The sequence below is a fragment of the Periplaneta americana genome, chromosome 14 (genome assembly GCF_040183065.1).
Source record: "Periplaneta americana isolate PAMFEO1 chromosome 14, P.americana_PAMFEO1_priV1, whole genome shotgun sequence".
NCBI lineage: Eukaryota > Metazoa > Arthropoda > Insecta > Blattodea > Blattidae > Periplaneta > Periplaneta americana.
The window spans coordinates 83,149,415-83,164,929 of NC_091130.1; the positions used below are offsets into that span (position 1 = coordinate 83,149,415).

The window sequence follows — 15,515 nt, forward strand, 5'->3', positions numbered from 1 at the left end:
AAATAATGAAACTTAGCAAATGCGTGTCACTCTGTTATTTAGCATCTTGTGTTCGGGACCAGGAAAATCACGTTATGTGACTATTCCCTCCATATATTTTATTATTTTACGGCGCTTTATCAGCTACGAAGGTTATCTAGCGTCTAAGTAAAATGGAGGTGATAATGCCAGAGAATTGAGACCAAGATCCAGCGCCGAAAGTCACCCATCATTTACTCTTAATGCCTTGAGGGAAAACCCCGGAATAAAATCTCGACCAGGTAACTTGTCCCAACCAGAATTTGAACCCGAGCGCGCTCATTTCATGGCCAGATATGCTAACGCTAACCATTACTCTATAACGGTGGACTCCCTTCATATTGCAAGGTCATCGTCGTCACGCTAATCATCATCTCCATCATGCTTAGTGTTTTCGTGTATGTAATGTCTTGCATAAGAAAACGGAGATCGTGTTAGAATTATTGGAAACTAATGTTTATGGTAGAATAATACACTGTTGTTACATGTTGACAGGAACTGTGTTACAATAAAATTGTTGGGCGAACGTTTTGTGGCATAATTATTACATTGTCGTTAGGGCCTACATGTTGATTGGAACTGATGGGCAATTAAAGAGTCATTACGCTTTTGTTGCTTGTTGACGGAATTTGTTTTATTATTGGTCGTTTAACCTTCCCTCTTATAGCTCTTGCATATCAATGCCTATAGGGCAGGGGACAATTCTATGGACACACACACTAGATAGACACTGACACATTTGTAGACCTCCCCTTAACCTGGGTCAGCAGAGAGTAGGGGACTCCACTGAAACACACACATGACAGAACATTAACAAGAGACGTCTCCACTTATGCCCAAGGCGGGTTTGGAACCCATGAACTCACTGCTATAAGAAAAGGAATTCGTCCTATCGTTAAAAAATACGGATGGTCAGTGCAGTACTTTATCTGCGGCAATAAAGAGAACGATGCATTCCAAATACAGTATGGACAGACAATCATGGCCAATTAGATAACAGAAGGGAATATCTTCTGCTTTCATATAAATCAAGACAGCTGCCCCATTGTGCGGGAGACAAGCAGACACAAATCAAAGACAGGGGCATTAATTAATTAGTCGTTATCACGCTCTCTAATTGGCGGGTGACAGACGAACTGGAGTGTCCCAGCTGATGCACGGTCGACCAGTTCTTCCACCTGCTGTAGTCTTGTTCCTGGCCTCGGCGGACCCTGATGGGAATAAGAAAAAAAACTGATGACTATCGAAACAAGAGAAAAACGAAAAGCGCTGCAAATTTCGCCCGGAGGTGGTCGGGGTTTTCAGAAAGGTCCGTTGGTTGGTCGGCACGTCGGTGGCCTCCCTCCCTGCCGTCCCGGCTTCGCATCGGAGAGTCCAGCACTTTCAGTTGTTGTTTGTTGTCGTTGCCAAGGAAACCACACGACATGAAGCGTCTCTTCGCGGTGAGTTGTAAACATTGTAATTCTGACGCTAAGGGCATGCGTTTAAAGCACCACAGCATAAATGCATTGGGATTTGGTTTTAAAGTAAAATGTCTTACATCATGTTATTAATTTCAACTTTCGTAACGAATTCTTTAATTTTATATTAAACATGTGAATTTTAAATCCTCGCTAGTAGTCTAAGAATAAATTTTATATTACGTAATATCTCGTCTTACGTAGTTAATTTTATCATAGCAAATATATTCATGGCTGTGTTAGTGATTTAATCTTTTCAAGATGTTATGATTTTACGGTTATTTATGTAAATAGGTGAACAAGTTTTATATTTGCTATGTCCGTCCACGTCATGATTTTTTATTTTATTCGTAGATGAAGAAATATTATTGGTGCTTTAATGAGCCATGTCTAGATTGGTTTTTGTAACAACGATGTGTCATCAACCCCCCTATGAATTATTGTGAACTTTTTATACGTAATCCTAAGACAATAAAATTAAGAGCATCGAAGAACTTAAGTATTTAATGACTACAGACGTTTGAATATCTAATATGAAAAATGTAATAAGAATTGATTACACTAGTGTCCTTTTGTCTCATAAATTCTCAGCAGTTCAGAATCAGATATTGTATACAAATACTCCCATTGCTCCTACCATTGCTGATAAGGTTTGGATGATTTATATTAAGTATTTTTAATATAAGAATGATATCTATGATGTGACGTGTAAAATTAAAATTTTTTCCTTCAATTGTCTCGTATCTAAATAAATATTTTGCATTATATTACTGAAAGGTATCCACGTATGCCTTTGTACTGCAATACTTAGATGTGTACAAAATTTAGGAAATGGAGCTTTAAAAATTTCTGAGAATATGGGACATATGTATATGTTTATAGAAATTTTACATAAAAAAGGAATTTAAAGCTTATTGGGCATTTAAATAGGCGCGCGACATATTAAAAGAAAATTTTAGGGCTTAAAATATTTAAAACAATACAAAACACATATGTATCTGAATCTACGAAGAGTTTCTTTATTTCAAAACCCGAAAGTGTGATTTTTGGTCACCTATGCTATCCAGTTACCTTAAGATATTGAGAACTTTATTTTATTTATTTTTTTTTATGTTTAACGCAGTATGTTTTTTGTGTGTGGTTCTCTTTGTATGTCATAAACTTCTATATTTTATTATTTTTTTTGTTTCTGAATATGTACGAAACATAAAAAGAAACTAGCGCGTTGCTACTTTTAGAAAAAAAAAATATTTAGCTATTTAACGGAAGTAAACGTTATACTCATTCCTGGTACCGATGAGGATGATTTTCGGTGTTCCATCTGCCTGTCTGTATGTCTGTCTGACTGCATAGCGATTTCTTCTGTAATATTGGCCTGATTTTGGTCATATTCATCTAGTACTTGAGATAAGGTGAACTTGGAAATGCAATTCTCTAATCACTATCTCCCCAAATCCTCATCGTTTTGGAATATTAGTTATTTATAGAATTATGACCCCATTCTAAACTTCTCTAGAAAGAAACAAAAACAAAACATTAAGAGACTTAACGATATCTTTACCAATTTCTAAGCCAGACAGACGTCAAACATTTTAAAGCGACCAGCGTAGCTGAAGAGTAATGAGCTGTTCTCATGAATCAAGATTGTGCTCGGGCGCGAGTTCAAACCCCGCGTGGGTTGATTGGGTACCTGTTAGGATTCTTTCTGGTGTTTTCCCTAAGTTTAAGGCGAAAGTCTAGTTTTCTCAGTTTTTAAAGGAACCCCTTCAAATGGAATTAATTTATGGACATTCTCACATATAAGAAACTGTGTTTAAAACTGACTGCAAATAGTAGGTAATCCTTAGGTATTACGAAAAGCATCCCTCCTAGGGTATCGCACTCCTCTAGTTCATAAACTATTTACGAGAAGAACGAATTGCCTGCATATTTCGACTTAAATCACGCAATTCAGCACAAAATTTTCCGCGATCTGTTGCATCCAAGTTTCTTATTATGTAATTATGTTACTTTCTCATTGCTCTATTGTCGCGAAAAATAGGTTCAGGTTACGTTTGTTTTGAAAATTAATTTGTGTAGATATCTTTAAACTGATATCTTTATATTCAAAAACGTTTAATTGGTAATATAATTAAGTATATGAATATATTAATAACTTTTTAGAAGAAACTGCAGTAAAAACTGTTTTTTTGTCTCCACGTAATGGCTTACATTAAGTTAATTTTTCAAAGCCACACTACAGCCTTTTAAACCCTAAATTTTTCGTTTCAGGTTTTCGTATAATTATGACGGCTAAAGCAAGGACATGCACTATTACCTTTACTTTTTAACTTCGCTCTAGATATGCCATTAGGAAAGTTAGGATAACAGAGAGGGATTGGAATTGAACGGGTTGCATCAGCTTCTTATCTATGCGGATGACGTGAACATGTTAGGAGAAAATCCACGAACGATTAAGAAAAAAACGGAAATTTTACTTTAAGCATGTAAAAAGTTAGGTTTGGAAGTGAACTCCGAAAAGACAAAGCATATGATTATGTCTCGTGACTAGAATATTGTAAGAAATGGAAATATAAAAATTGGAGACTTATCCTTCGAAGAGGTGAAAAATTCAAATATCTTGGAGTAGTAGTAATAAATATAAATGACACTCTGGAGGAAATTAAATGCAGAATAAATACGGGAAATGCCTGTTATTATTCGGTTGAGAAGCTTTTGTCATCTAGTCTGCTGTCCAAAAATCTGAAAGTTAGAATTTGTAAGACAGTTATATTACCGGTTGTTCTATATGGTTGTGAAACTTGGACTCTCACTTTGAGAGAGGAACATAGGTTAAGGGTGTTTGAGAATAAGGTGCTTAGGGAAATATTTGGGGCTAAGCGGGATGAAGTTACAGGAGAATGGAGAAAGTTACACAACGTAGGACTGCACGCATTGTATTCTTCACCTGACATAATTAGGAACATTAAATCCAGACGTTTGAGATGGGCAGGGCATATAGCACGTATGGGCGAATCCATAAATGCATATAGAGTGCTAGTTGGGAGACCGGAGAGAAAAAGACCTTTGCGGAGGCCGAGACGTAGATGGGAAGATAATATTAAAATGGATTTCAGGGAGGTGGGATATGATGATAGCGACTGGATTAATCTTGCACAGGCTAGGGACCGATGGCGGGCTTATGTGAGGGAGGCAATGAACCTTCGGGTTCCTTAAAAGCCATTTGTAAGTATGTAAGTAAGTATATGTATAATTATATCGTTAACAATTTTTTCGACAAAACATTTTAGAGACTTATTGTGTGCTTCCTTTCGTATATCGCTTCATCTTATACAGGATGTTAATGAACAAGACCATAATATTTTCAGTAACAGTACATAAATCCTGGACAAGTAGAGTCGGGACCCGTAATCACCGACGTAAAATGTCTTATGGTACAGGGTATTAAAATACAGTAATTATCATTTGTTACTCATAAATCAGTATAAAGAGAATAGAATTACAATTTGTAATAGAATGACTTTACACCTTCTTAGTCATCGAGAGAAACCTGATTGCTAATAACTCATCAACACCGTTTTCGTAATTTAGATTTGCTATAATTGCAAAATTTACATACTAATATCATGATTTCACTCCACAGTATTAGTGTTGTAGTCGGGACTTGTTTGTGCAGTTCTACATTTTTCCTACTTTTGCGAGATATCTATTGCCTATTATTTATGTAGGTAACAGTTGATTGTTTGGAATTAATGATGAGATATTAAAACGACTCTAAATAAATTTGCACTTAAATCAAGAAAATTTATTGAACTCGCCTGTGTATTGTTGTAGAGTTCAGTAGTTACAGCAAGTTATGTAAAACTACGCACTTTACTTCAATTTTCCTTTCATTGTACCTTTGTTTTCGGAATTTCAGTGAATTACGTCTTAATGCTTTCAATGAAAGTACATTGTATTATTAGGGGGACAGGAACTGGCCAACCTACCCCATTATCTCCTGGCCTAGTTGCCTCATAAGTGCTGCGTTGTTGGTGTCACTTGTGGGATACAGATCTGTCTTCGGATAGTTGTCTAAACAACAACAACAACAACAACAACTGTATTATTGGTGACGGGCATAGCTAAAAACAATTTCCACTGTATTATAAAAACACAAAATTACGATTTACTCCAAAATGGATTCATTTTTTTAATACAGGACATTAACGAATAACACAGTAGTATTTTATCACAAGTACCATCATGAGTCGATCTACGATTACTGATAAATTCATGAGCGCAGAGGCGCGTAGTAAGTAAATTTATGTATGAAGCTCAGATCGTCTACGTAATAGGGTCCACAGCTTTAATTTTATTCTAAAGGAAGGTATGCTGAAGATTTTGTCGCCCTTGAGAATCCATCGTCCTCGGCTAGTTGTGAACTCACGAAATTTTCATTATAGAGGGTGATTCAGGAGGAGTTACCGCCAATTACGGAGAATATTTCCGAAGACATTTAGAACAAAAAATGTGACATAAACATGGGTCCTATTCTCTATATTTTTAGAGTGACACTAATTTTAAGTTGTTTGTAAAATTTCCTTTTTCTTTAGTTTTAAGGGTAAAGGAATATTACAAACAGAGTATGAACTATTCAGAAGTAAAATTTATTTAATTGGCTAGAATTCCGAAGATAAAAATATGTTGTTAATTCCATAGTTGCTTCGTGAGATTTGGTTTTAACTACAAAATTCCAGTATTCTTACGCACTTATCACAAAAATTTTTACAAATCACGCCACTCTTTTAAACTCTTTAAAACTGTATATTAGGATGCAAAAATTGAACTGTAAAGAATAAAGTTGCTAGAAGTCTTGTAATTTCAAACAATTGTTGTGATAAATGCGTAAGAATGATGTAATCTTTAGTTAAACTTTGAAAAAAAAAACTGTATAAAGAAACTAAGGAATTAACATTACATTTTTAGCTTCAGAATACTAGTCAATTAAAGAAATGATACTTCTGAATAGTTAATTCTATTTGTAATATTCTCTTCCCTAAAAAAAAACGTATTTTACAAACATCTTCGAATTAGTGTAACTCTGAAAATATTGAGAATAGGACCCATGTTTATATGACATTTTTTGCTCAGAATGTCTTCGGAAATAAGCTCCGTAAGTGGCGGCAAGCCCTCGTGAATCACCCTATATATTAGCCTATCTCTAAATACTGCAAGACTCAGTTGTCCCCTGTGGGGTAGTGGTTACCTAGTTACATTTGAATCTGGGTCACTACTGTAACATACTATCTTCAAAACTTTATCCTAGCCTATTCTTAACTATTTCAGTTGATAGGGGTGGACATTGTGGAATTATAGAGGGAGACGGGAATAAATTATGATAAACCCTCTACAACGTCCAATTTTATCCAAATTTTACGCGACAATGAATAGCAGTAAGGATGTCAGTCATACCTGCTTGTTGCCTTTGTCCTCAAGCAAATGGCCCATGTACTCATTTCTCTTAGACACTGAGTAAACTCCAGGGTCATAGTGCGGCCAGAAGGAATCTCAATAGAGGAAATCAATGACCCCACCGGATATCGAGCTCACGACCTTCCGGCTTGCACGCCACTACCCCGTGACTCTGAGATACGATAAGCATGTTCATAATAAAATTGTAGCAATAACCCAAACCTCACAAGGAATGGCAAAGGGAAGAGAGAAAAGTTAAAATGTTAACTTTCATCGAATTGGGGATCTCTCCATTATAAGTATCAGTATCTTCACTCTGAGCTACCGCGGCTGCCTGACGAAGGACGGAGTAATATACATTAATTAACTGAAACATTGCTTCATTAACACGTACAGCAGCTGTCGGCAGAAATGTTATCGCGATACCTGTTACTAAGTGACGTTGCAGGGACAGGCAAGGGTACACTTTCCACCTCCCAACCAACCCTTTGCAGGTACGTACATTGTACAAGCAGTTAGCAGTGGCGTAACATATACAGTAGCTAGTCAAGCATGGCTCTGTCCAAAGGTAGGAAACGTGTATTAGAGAAATGGGAGGAGACGTATTTTTCTTGTGCTTATGGAAACAATAGTATATGTTTATTGTGCTCGAAAGTTTTAAAGGGCATTTATCTGTAGTAATGTCACGAGAGGTCTGAGATCTGCCGATAAATCCACGAGCGAAGCGAGTGGATTTATCTGGGAAATCTCAGACCTCGAGTGACATTTATTAGGACTATTTCGTGAATAAAATAAAAATTTAAATAATATATCCCTAAAATTCGATCACAAAATGTTAATAATTGTATATTAACGAATACTTAACCTATTCAGATATTGTGAAGTTGAAATACTCGTAGATGAATATCGATTATTGCAATAAAGAAATTCGATGTTATTATTCAGTAATGCCAATTGCGAAAAGCGAAATACAGGTTTAACATTGTTAATTACATGTACTGCACTTTTCTCTTATTATTATAACAAATACATTTTCATTATCTGCTGAAATCATAATTTAATTTAAGAGTAACAGTGGGGACAGCTATATACCAATGCTTATGTATTCACAGTGAGACATGTTGCTACACAGTGAACCCATCTCTGTATAGATAGGCCCAATTAAAACACGAATTTTATTACGCCATACGGAAGGCAGTTTGATCAAAGACCTTATTATTACTATGCAAGGTCTTTGAGTTTGATATGCGATGATGTTACATAAATTTGAACGTCTATTAATTGTTTAATTTCAATACAAATGTTATAGGCTACAATTTTATAGGTTACGTTAGGCCTACCTGTGGAAGCAGGACCAATGTCAGCTGTGCCTTGTTTCGACCGTTACAATGAGTGCTACACGAAAGCATTTTTTATAGCTCGACAAACACATTCTCGCTGTAGTGTGTAACGGAACTAAAGCTGCATCTACACAGTTCAATATTCCAATCTCTTATGCGTGCAATCTGGGAAGAATAGAATCAAGTTTGAAAGGTACGTTCAATTAAGATGCATAAATATTTTGTGTCTACATGGTGCTCCGTTTTGAACGTGGTCTTCATTGCGTAAATATATTAATTAATATTAAATATCCTTTCTGAGACATTTAGTAGTGAAGATGTCCCCTTGGTATGTTACTAGCATCCCGCAGGGTAAGATGATAGATGGGGCTGCCATCTTTAGGATAATCATCGTATCCTCCAATTGTATTACCCCCAAGTGGAGGGTTGCCTCTTCCGCTCTAATAGGACCGTTGAGGACTTTCTCCCTGTATCCCCGGAGGTGGGTCTTCACTTTATTCCCTGAAGAATAGGTGCCTCTTCCGCATACAAGTATCCGTTGAGGTCTTCACACTTAACCCTGTGCTGGGGACGTTTCCATCGGTGGCAGTCGCCCAATATGGGTCAGTCACTGCTCGATGTGAGTTACCTTCGCTTCCCTCACCTCTTACCTGCAGGCAAGCTAGTTAAAAAGCTAGACTCCCCCCGGAGGTCATCTGAATCATTGGTACTGAGCACCTCCACCACGACAAGGTGGTAACTCCTGGGGTAAAAATTAAAAAAAATATATTCGTAGATACATTGCTCTTTGCGGACGACCAAGTTTTAATATCCAGTTCTGAAAATGGGGCACAGAGGGCTCTATTCCAATTAAATAATGTAAGTAAAAGTTTTAGCTTGAACATTTCAATTAATAAAACAAAAGTTTTAGCATTTAGAGGAGCAGATACATTAAGAGCCAAAATTGTCTTGGAAGGAAAATTATTGAACAGATAAATTGTTTCAATTATCTTGGGTGCAACATTTCTTATATGAAGAATGAAGATATTCAAAACAAGATTAATAAATTCAGCTATGTATGCGGTGTCATTAATAGATCCCTAAAAAGTACTAGAAAAGAAACAAAAATTAAATTTTATAAGGTAATTGCAGTGCCAATGTTGCTTTATGGGTCTGAATTTTGGATCCTGACTAAAAAAGAAGAAAGAAGAATAGAAGCAGCAGAGATGAAATTTCTAAGATCTGTAGCAGGTTACACCTTATTGAATAGGAAAAGAAGTGATGATATAAGGAGGGAACTAAGCATTTTAAAATTAATAGACAGAATAAAACAATATAGAAACGATTGGAAACAACATATACAAAGAATGGAAGTAGACCGCATACCAAAACTGATGATGAACTAGCCTATAATCCAATAGGTAGAAGAAATGTTGGTAGACCGAAAACAAGATGGGCTCAACAGTGTTAAAAAAAATGAGACCGGAACGAGCCTTATAAGGCTTAATCCATGATGCTGATGATGATGATTAAATATCAATCTTGCATTCATTGCTTTAAAGTGTAGTTGCTTTAACCGTGTAGTTGCATCTTAATGTATTCATGATCATCAAACAACGACTAAACAAAAGAACGACCATGCGATAAATTGATAGCGATAAATCTAGCTGCAGAAATTATCGCAAAGTCTGACTGTGATTGGTTGGAATTCAAAATTTCATTACACTTCATTGGTCGAAAATGGAATGACGTCATATAAACGAAATAGTCAACACAATATTAAACGTCATTATAATGTAGCCTATGTCATAAAAAGCATAAGAACATCACAGGTATTTATGAATATTTTAAATACAAATTGCAGTACGAAGGATAATAGCAAAACGTAGTAGATATGTACGATATGGTATGATCATTCATTACAATGATAGATATCTGGAAATAAAATATGAGGGAAAAACAGTTTCATAATTTCCCATGCTTACAATCTCTTTCTGATAGGCTATTTCTGAATCAAATTTAAATAATTATGCTCATCTAAATCTAAAAACAGAATTTCAACAATGGAGATTCGGTGATTTTAAAAATATTGCAAATGATTTCTTACTTTTTGCGAATCCTTTGACCATAGACATAAACAAGATTAAACCAGAAATTCAGCAAGCAGTAGCTGATTTACAGAGTGACACATATTTACGAACACGGTGCAAAGATATGTGTGGTTTAAATTTCTTTAAAATTCAGTCTACGGAAAAATATGCTTCCCTTGCCGTCAATATAGCGGCTATGTTTGATTCCACTTACAGTTGCAAACATTTTTTTTTTTCAAAATTGAAACTTGCAAAATCAAAACAAAGATCGCGGCTGAAAGATGAAAGTTTATTCACTATCTTGAGATTGACTACTTGTGACATAAACTTAGAATTCTGTGGCACCTTGAAAGTTACAGTACAGCAAATATGAAGTTTGTGATGGCTGCACGCCACTGATGTCTGAGCCGGCCCTCCACCCTACCCACAACCATGCGATGTCATGTGTATTGCTGGTTGCATTGCCTGATGTCATCGTGAGTACAATTCTGCCGATGGCTGACGTACAGTATATTAAACAATAGTATCCTCAAAATCTGTGAACTTCAGGACGAAGAATTCACCGTAGAAAAGTAGATAAATAGGAAAACTAATGGGAAATAAAAGAATTGAGATAATAAAACACCGCAGAAAGGTTTCGTGACGTTATATTACTGTTTGCTTTATTAAATGAAGACAATCTTAGAATGGGTGGAATATTTTGCACTCGTAAAGAGTTTATTAATGCATAAACAATTGAAAGAATACACCATGCTATAGATGGGCGGATAATATCGAGATAATTGCTACAGAGGCGGACTCTGTGGGTGGGAATGGAACTTATCGTTCGGTATAGAATGACGAATAATATCTATAATATTTAAGGTTAGAAAATTATCTGCCAAAGTAGTTGTGGGCGGGGAGTTTGGATTAAATGCTAACAGTAATTTCGGTATCCGTAAGCTTATAGACAATTAGTTTAGGGACGGCTGTACCACATTCAACCACAACGTGATGCTTTTTAATTATTAATATTCATGTTATCTTCGCACTTCTCGAATCGTGATTAGAAAGTATTGTGGTACTAAGAAATAATAAAATTCGATGGTGTTCGGGTAAAGACTGTTGTCATTTTTTTTTGTGCAAATAGAGTTTAGTTCTTCAGGTAAATTACACAAGTTAAATTCTACAAATGTCAAGCAGGCGTGTAAAAAGTAAAGGAATGCTAGCATTAGATGTTTTATTTGTGTAGAAAATTATTTGCAATAAGGGTCCGAAGCTTAATTTTCATTTATCTCAAAACTCATTTTTTATGACTTATCTCCATTTACACCAGCGATGTCAAGGTCAAGAGCACGCAGAAAGTTCTGCGTGCGATCAAGCGCTCACTAGTTGCGATGAATCAATTTTGCAGGTAGTAGCAGTGAATAAGAAGGATTGAGCAAAGTGAACTGTATTGACCTATCACTGCAAAATAAATTAAACTGTTTTTAAATAATAGATAAAGTGTTACATTCATACAAGACAACAAGAACATGTTTTGTAGAGTGTATCTCTCTAATAAATGCAATGAATTATAAAATAGTAGGCTAAAATAAATAATAAACATAGCTTCTCCTTAACTTATATAGTTTCAGATAATAGCTAGAATATAATTAATTGTTATATAATTATCTAATAATCCAACTAGTATACGAACACCCTTTTCCTGTTTTAAACTTACCAATACAGAAGTGAAAGAAATTAAAGGACATTTTGCGTACGGAAAAATGAATAATAGGCCTGCAAGAAATAATAAACATAGTAGGCCTATATTTTCTTTATTTTAGCGGTTTGGCGCCCTTGTTGGCTCAGTTGGTATAGTGCTGGCCTTCTATGCCCGAGATTGCGGGTTCGATCCCGGACCAGGTCGATGATATTTAAGTATGCTTAAATACGACAGGCGCATGTCTGTAGATTTATTGGCATGTAAAAGAACTCCTGCGGGACAAAAATTCTGGCATACCGACGACGCTGATATAACCTCGGCAGTTGCGAGCGTCGTTAAATAAAACATAACATTCTTAGCGGTTTTAGATAATAAGGCCTATCTAATTAATTGCTATGTAACTGTTACATACTTAATAATATACTTATATGAACAGCACATTTCTAGAAACAAATTAAATTCCTGACTTCTCGTCTAATACGAAAGTGTTTTTTCTTGTTTTTGCCGACACCAATCTTCTTAGGTCCGGCGAAATTATGTTTCCTGCAGCAGGACGCAGCTTAGCACGACTATTATCATTTGATAATCTTGGTATTAGTCTTGGTTTTGTGAAGTTCATAACTGAGAAAATTGCTCACATACGTGCTTACTGCCAAATATAGAAATAATTTGCGCCGCAAATATTCGTACCCTGCATATAGTACCCAGCAAAGAGAACTTCCAACTCGGCTCTGTTCACGCAATTCAAAGAACCTGGACAGAACTTTTCCTCGGCTTAACAAAAGGACATCACGATGGTAAGGAACACTGTCAAACTGAAAATCTATGGATGACATATCTTGACCATTTTTAGACAGAATTCGTAACGAGTCTATGCTATTAGTATCATACTCTTTCTACTTTATTCTGTAAACTTAAATGTAATGCAGTGCGGAAGAACTGTAGTATATATAAACATATATTTATTACTATTTAATGTCAATGAAACAACAAAATTTCAATACATCATTATGTACATCAATTAATAATTCAACGTGGATAATAATTTCAGGCGTTTCACATTGCTTTTCTCTGTAACTAAATGCTATTCATATATCAGACAAAGAATGTTATCTCCTCTTTCACTCATAAGAAGTCAGGAGTCCAGTCAGCCTAAAACTTACTGAACGATTTCTTCCTCAATGTCTTGTATACAACCCTTGAGTTCATCAGTGACTTGTACCTGCGTGCCCTACGTGCTCTGAACAGCGCATACGGGCCTATGAGGCACGCTTGCGCTCTCTTTGACATCACTGATTTACCCAAACACTATCGAATTTAGTCTCATTTTATTTGTGAAATAGTGTAATAATACCATCCTACATTCTACTGTTATGCTATTTTATAGTAGTAGTGCTTTATTTAACCACGCTTTCACCCGCAGAAGTTATTCAGCATCGAAATTTAACGTGGGTGATAAATGTCGGACATATTTTGCCTGGAGCTCTCTATCAGGGACAGGATTCTTTTACTTACCGTAAATCTGTGACACGGAACACACAGCTGTACTTCCCTCCAGAAGGAAGCCATGTGTTAAGGGTTTTACCGCCCTTTAAAATCCATCGCCCCGTGCAGGTTTCAACCCGCTGGCCTTTGACCCAACGGGTAGCATGGTAAGCTCTAGACAACCGAGAAAAATTATTTTGTAATAAGTTTTTTTAACACTACATACGAAAAACATACAACTCTTGTTTAATTTAAGAAACTTCACAAGTTAATTATTTAGATATTATCATTGATTAATATATAAGAGGAGGTAAACATGTAGCTTAGTCACGTAACTAGCTCTTTAAAGCTACTTATAAATTTGTTATTCTGCGAAAATTTTTATCCGTTCAAATTTTAAGAAAAATAAATATAGCAACATTTGAGTCTATACTAATATGATGTAAATGGTTGGGGAGGAAGTGCTAAATCACATCGTATTCCCTTGTCTTTGCTTCGAAAAGAATAAGGTGTAATTAAAATTTATTTGTCAAGATCTGTTGATTTACAATACATCTGATTCAGAATTTTGTGTTCTTGATATTGAAAAAAAATTACGATTTTACTCTACTGAAAAGTTTTTAATAGAAATAGTTGTAATTATGAAGGTGACATAAAAACATTTCATAATATTAGACAAAATATATTACTTTTTTTACTTGAACCAAAACACAATGCAAAATCTGGACATATTCATTCTTCATATTATGGACTAAAAGGAAGATTATACATGTCTACTAAAATAATTCCATATTTTAGCCTAATCTTAATAATAACAATTTCCGTAAGAGAATTAGGCCTAAATATTGTAATACTTTAAATTGAAACTCTACGTTATTTCAATTTCTTTTTATAAATATATTTTTTTCTTTTTTAACTAGTGTTTATTTTTACAATTTCTGCTTAAAATTTTAATACATCTCATAACTTCTAGTAGTTATTATATTTTGTAACTGGAACTTCCCCAAGAACGAGCATTTACTCTTTTGGTTACAAACTTAATTATTTTAACCCTACGATGGTAACGTTAAGAAAACTTACGTCAGTGGTAACGTTGGGTCTGAGAGACCCATACACATTTTTTTATAATTATGAAGTGTATTAACTTGAATTATATAACTATTTTCTATTTATTTTTTATATTATATTTGAAATATTAATACAGAACTCAAATACAAATAACAACGTAAAATTCAAACAGAACTGCAATTATAGGCTTTAATTTTATGTTATACAAAATGTTAACCATAACAGTCAAGCATCTTGTAATAGTTAATAAATTTGCTTTAAATTAATGAGTGACAAATATATTTTACTATAAAAACTAGTTTCGTAACACAGCCTATCCACAATTCAAAACGAAAATGTCAATCGTCGTTTCCTGAGCAGCTGTCACATAACATACATGCATGACTCAAACAGGACCATTTATTACATTTTCGGCAGAAATATTTCGTTTTGTTGTCTTTACATCGATAGCAACGTCCTCTTCTTCCAGACTGAGGGGGTTCAGGAGCATGTTCTTGCAGGGTTGTTCCACACAGTCTGGCTGCTGATTTTCTTAGGTCCATTGGATTGTATTTATTCTGAGCCCTGTTCTTCAGCTGGCTTTCTACTAAACTTTTTGCCAATTCTTTAAGATATTTTCGTCTTGGTGTTACTGTTGCAGTATGCACTTTATGAATGACGTAGCCATTTATTGCAGCAACATTCAGGATATGGTAAAATAACGCCATGGGCCAACGTCTGGTATTTCGTGCTACATCATACTCAGCACACATTTGGTCGACAGTATCGACTCCGCCTTTAGTCTCATTATAGAACGAGACAATATCTGGCTTTCTTTTGTCCCCTGTGGTTTCATCTAGTTTGTTGTCATGGTGCATGCTGGATATCAACACTACACACCGATTCTTCTTTGGTACGTAAGACACAATGGTGCAGTCCTCTTGAAAACCGAACA

At 35.4% G+C, this 15,515-nt stretch overlaps 1 protein-coding gene across 1 annotated transcript in view; it reads left to right on the forward strand.

Moving 5' to 3' along the window:
* Positions 1-1,291: 1,291 nt before the first annotated feature.
* Positions 1,292-15,515, forward strand: part of LOC138713518 (uncharacterized) — a 141,808-nt gene continuing 127,584 nt past the window's right edge. Inside the window, exon 1 of the mRNA XM_069845687.1 lies at positions 1,292-1,460. Within this exon, the coding sequence (XP_069701788.1) occupies positions 1,443-1,460 (18 nt within the window). The 5' untranslated portion in view covers positions 1,292-1,442. The remainder of the gene's footprint in view (positions 1,461-15,515) is intronic.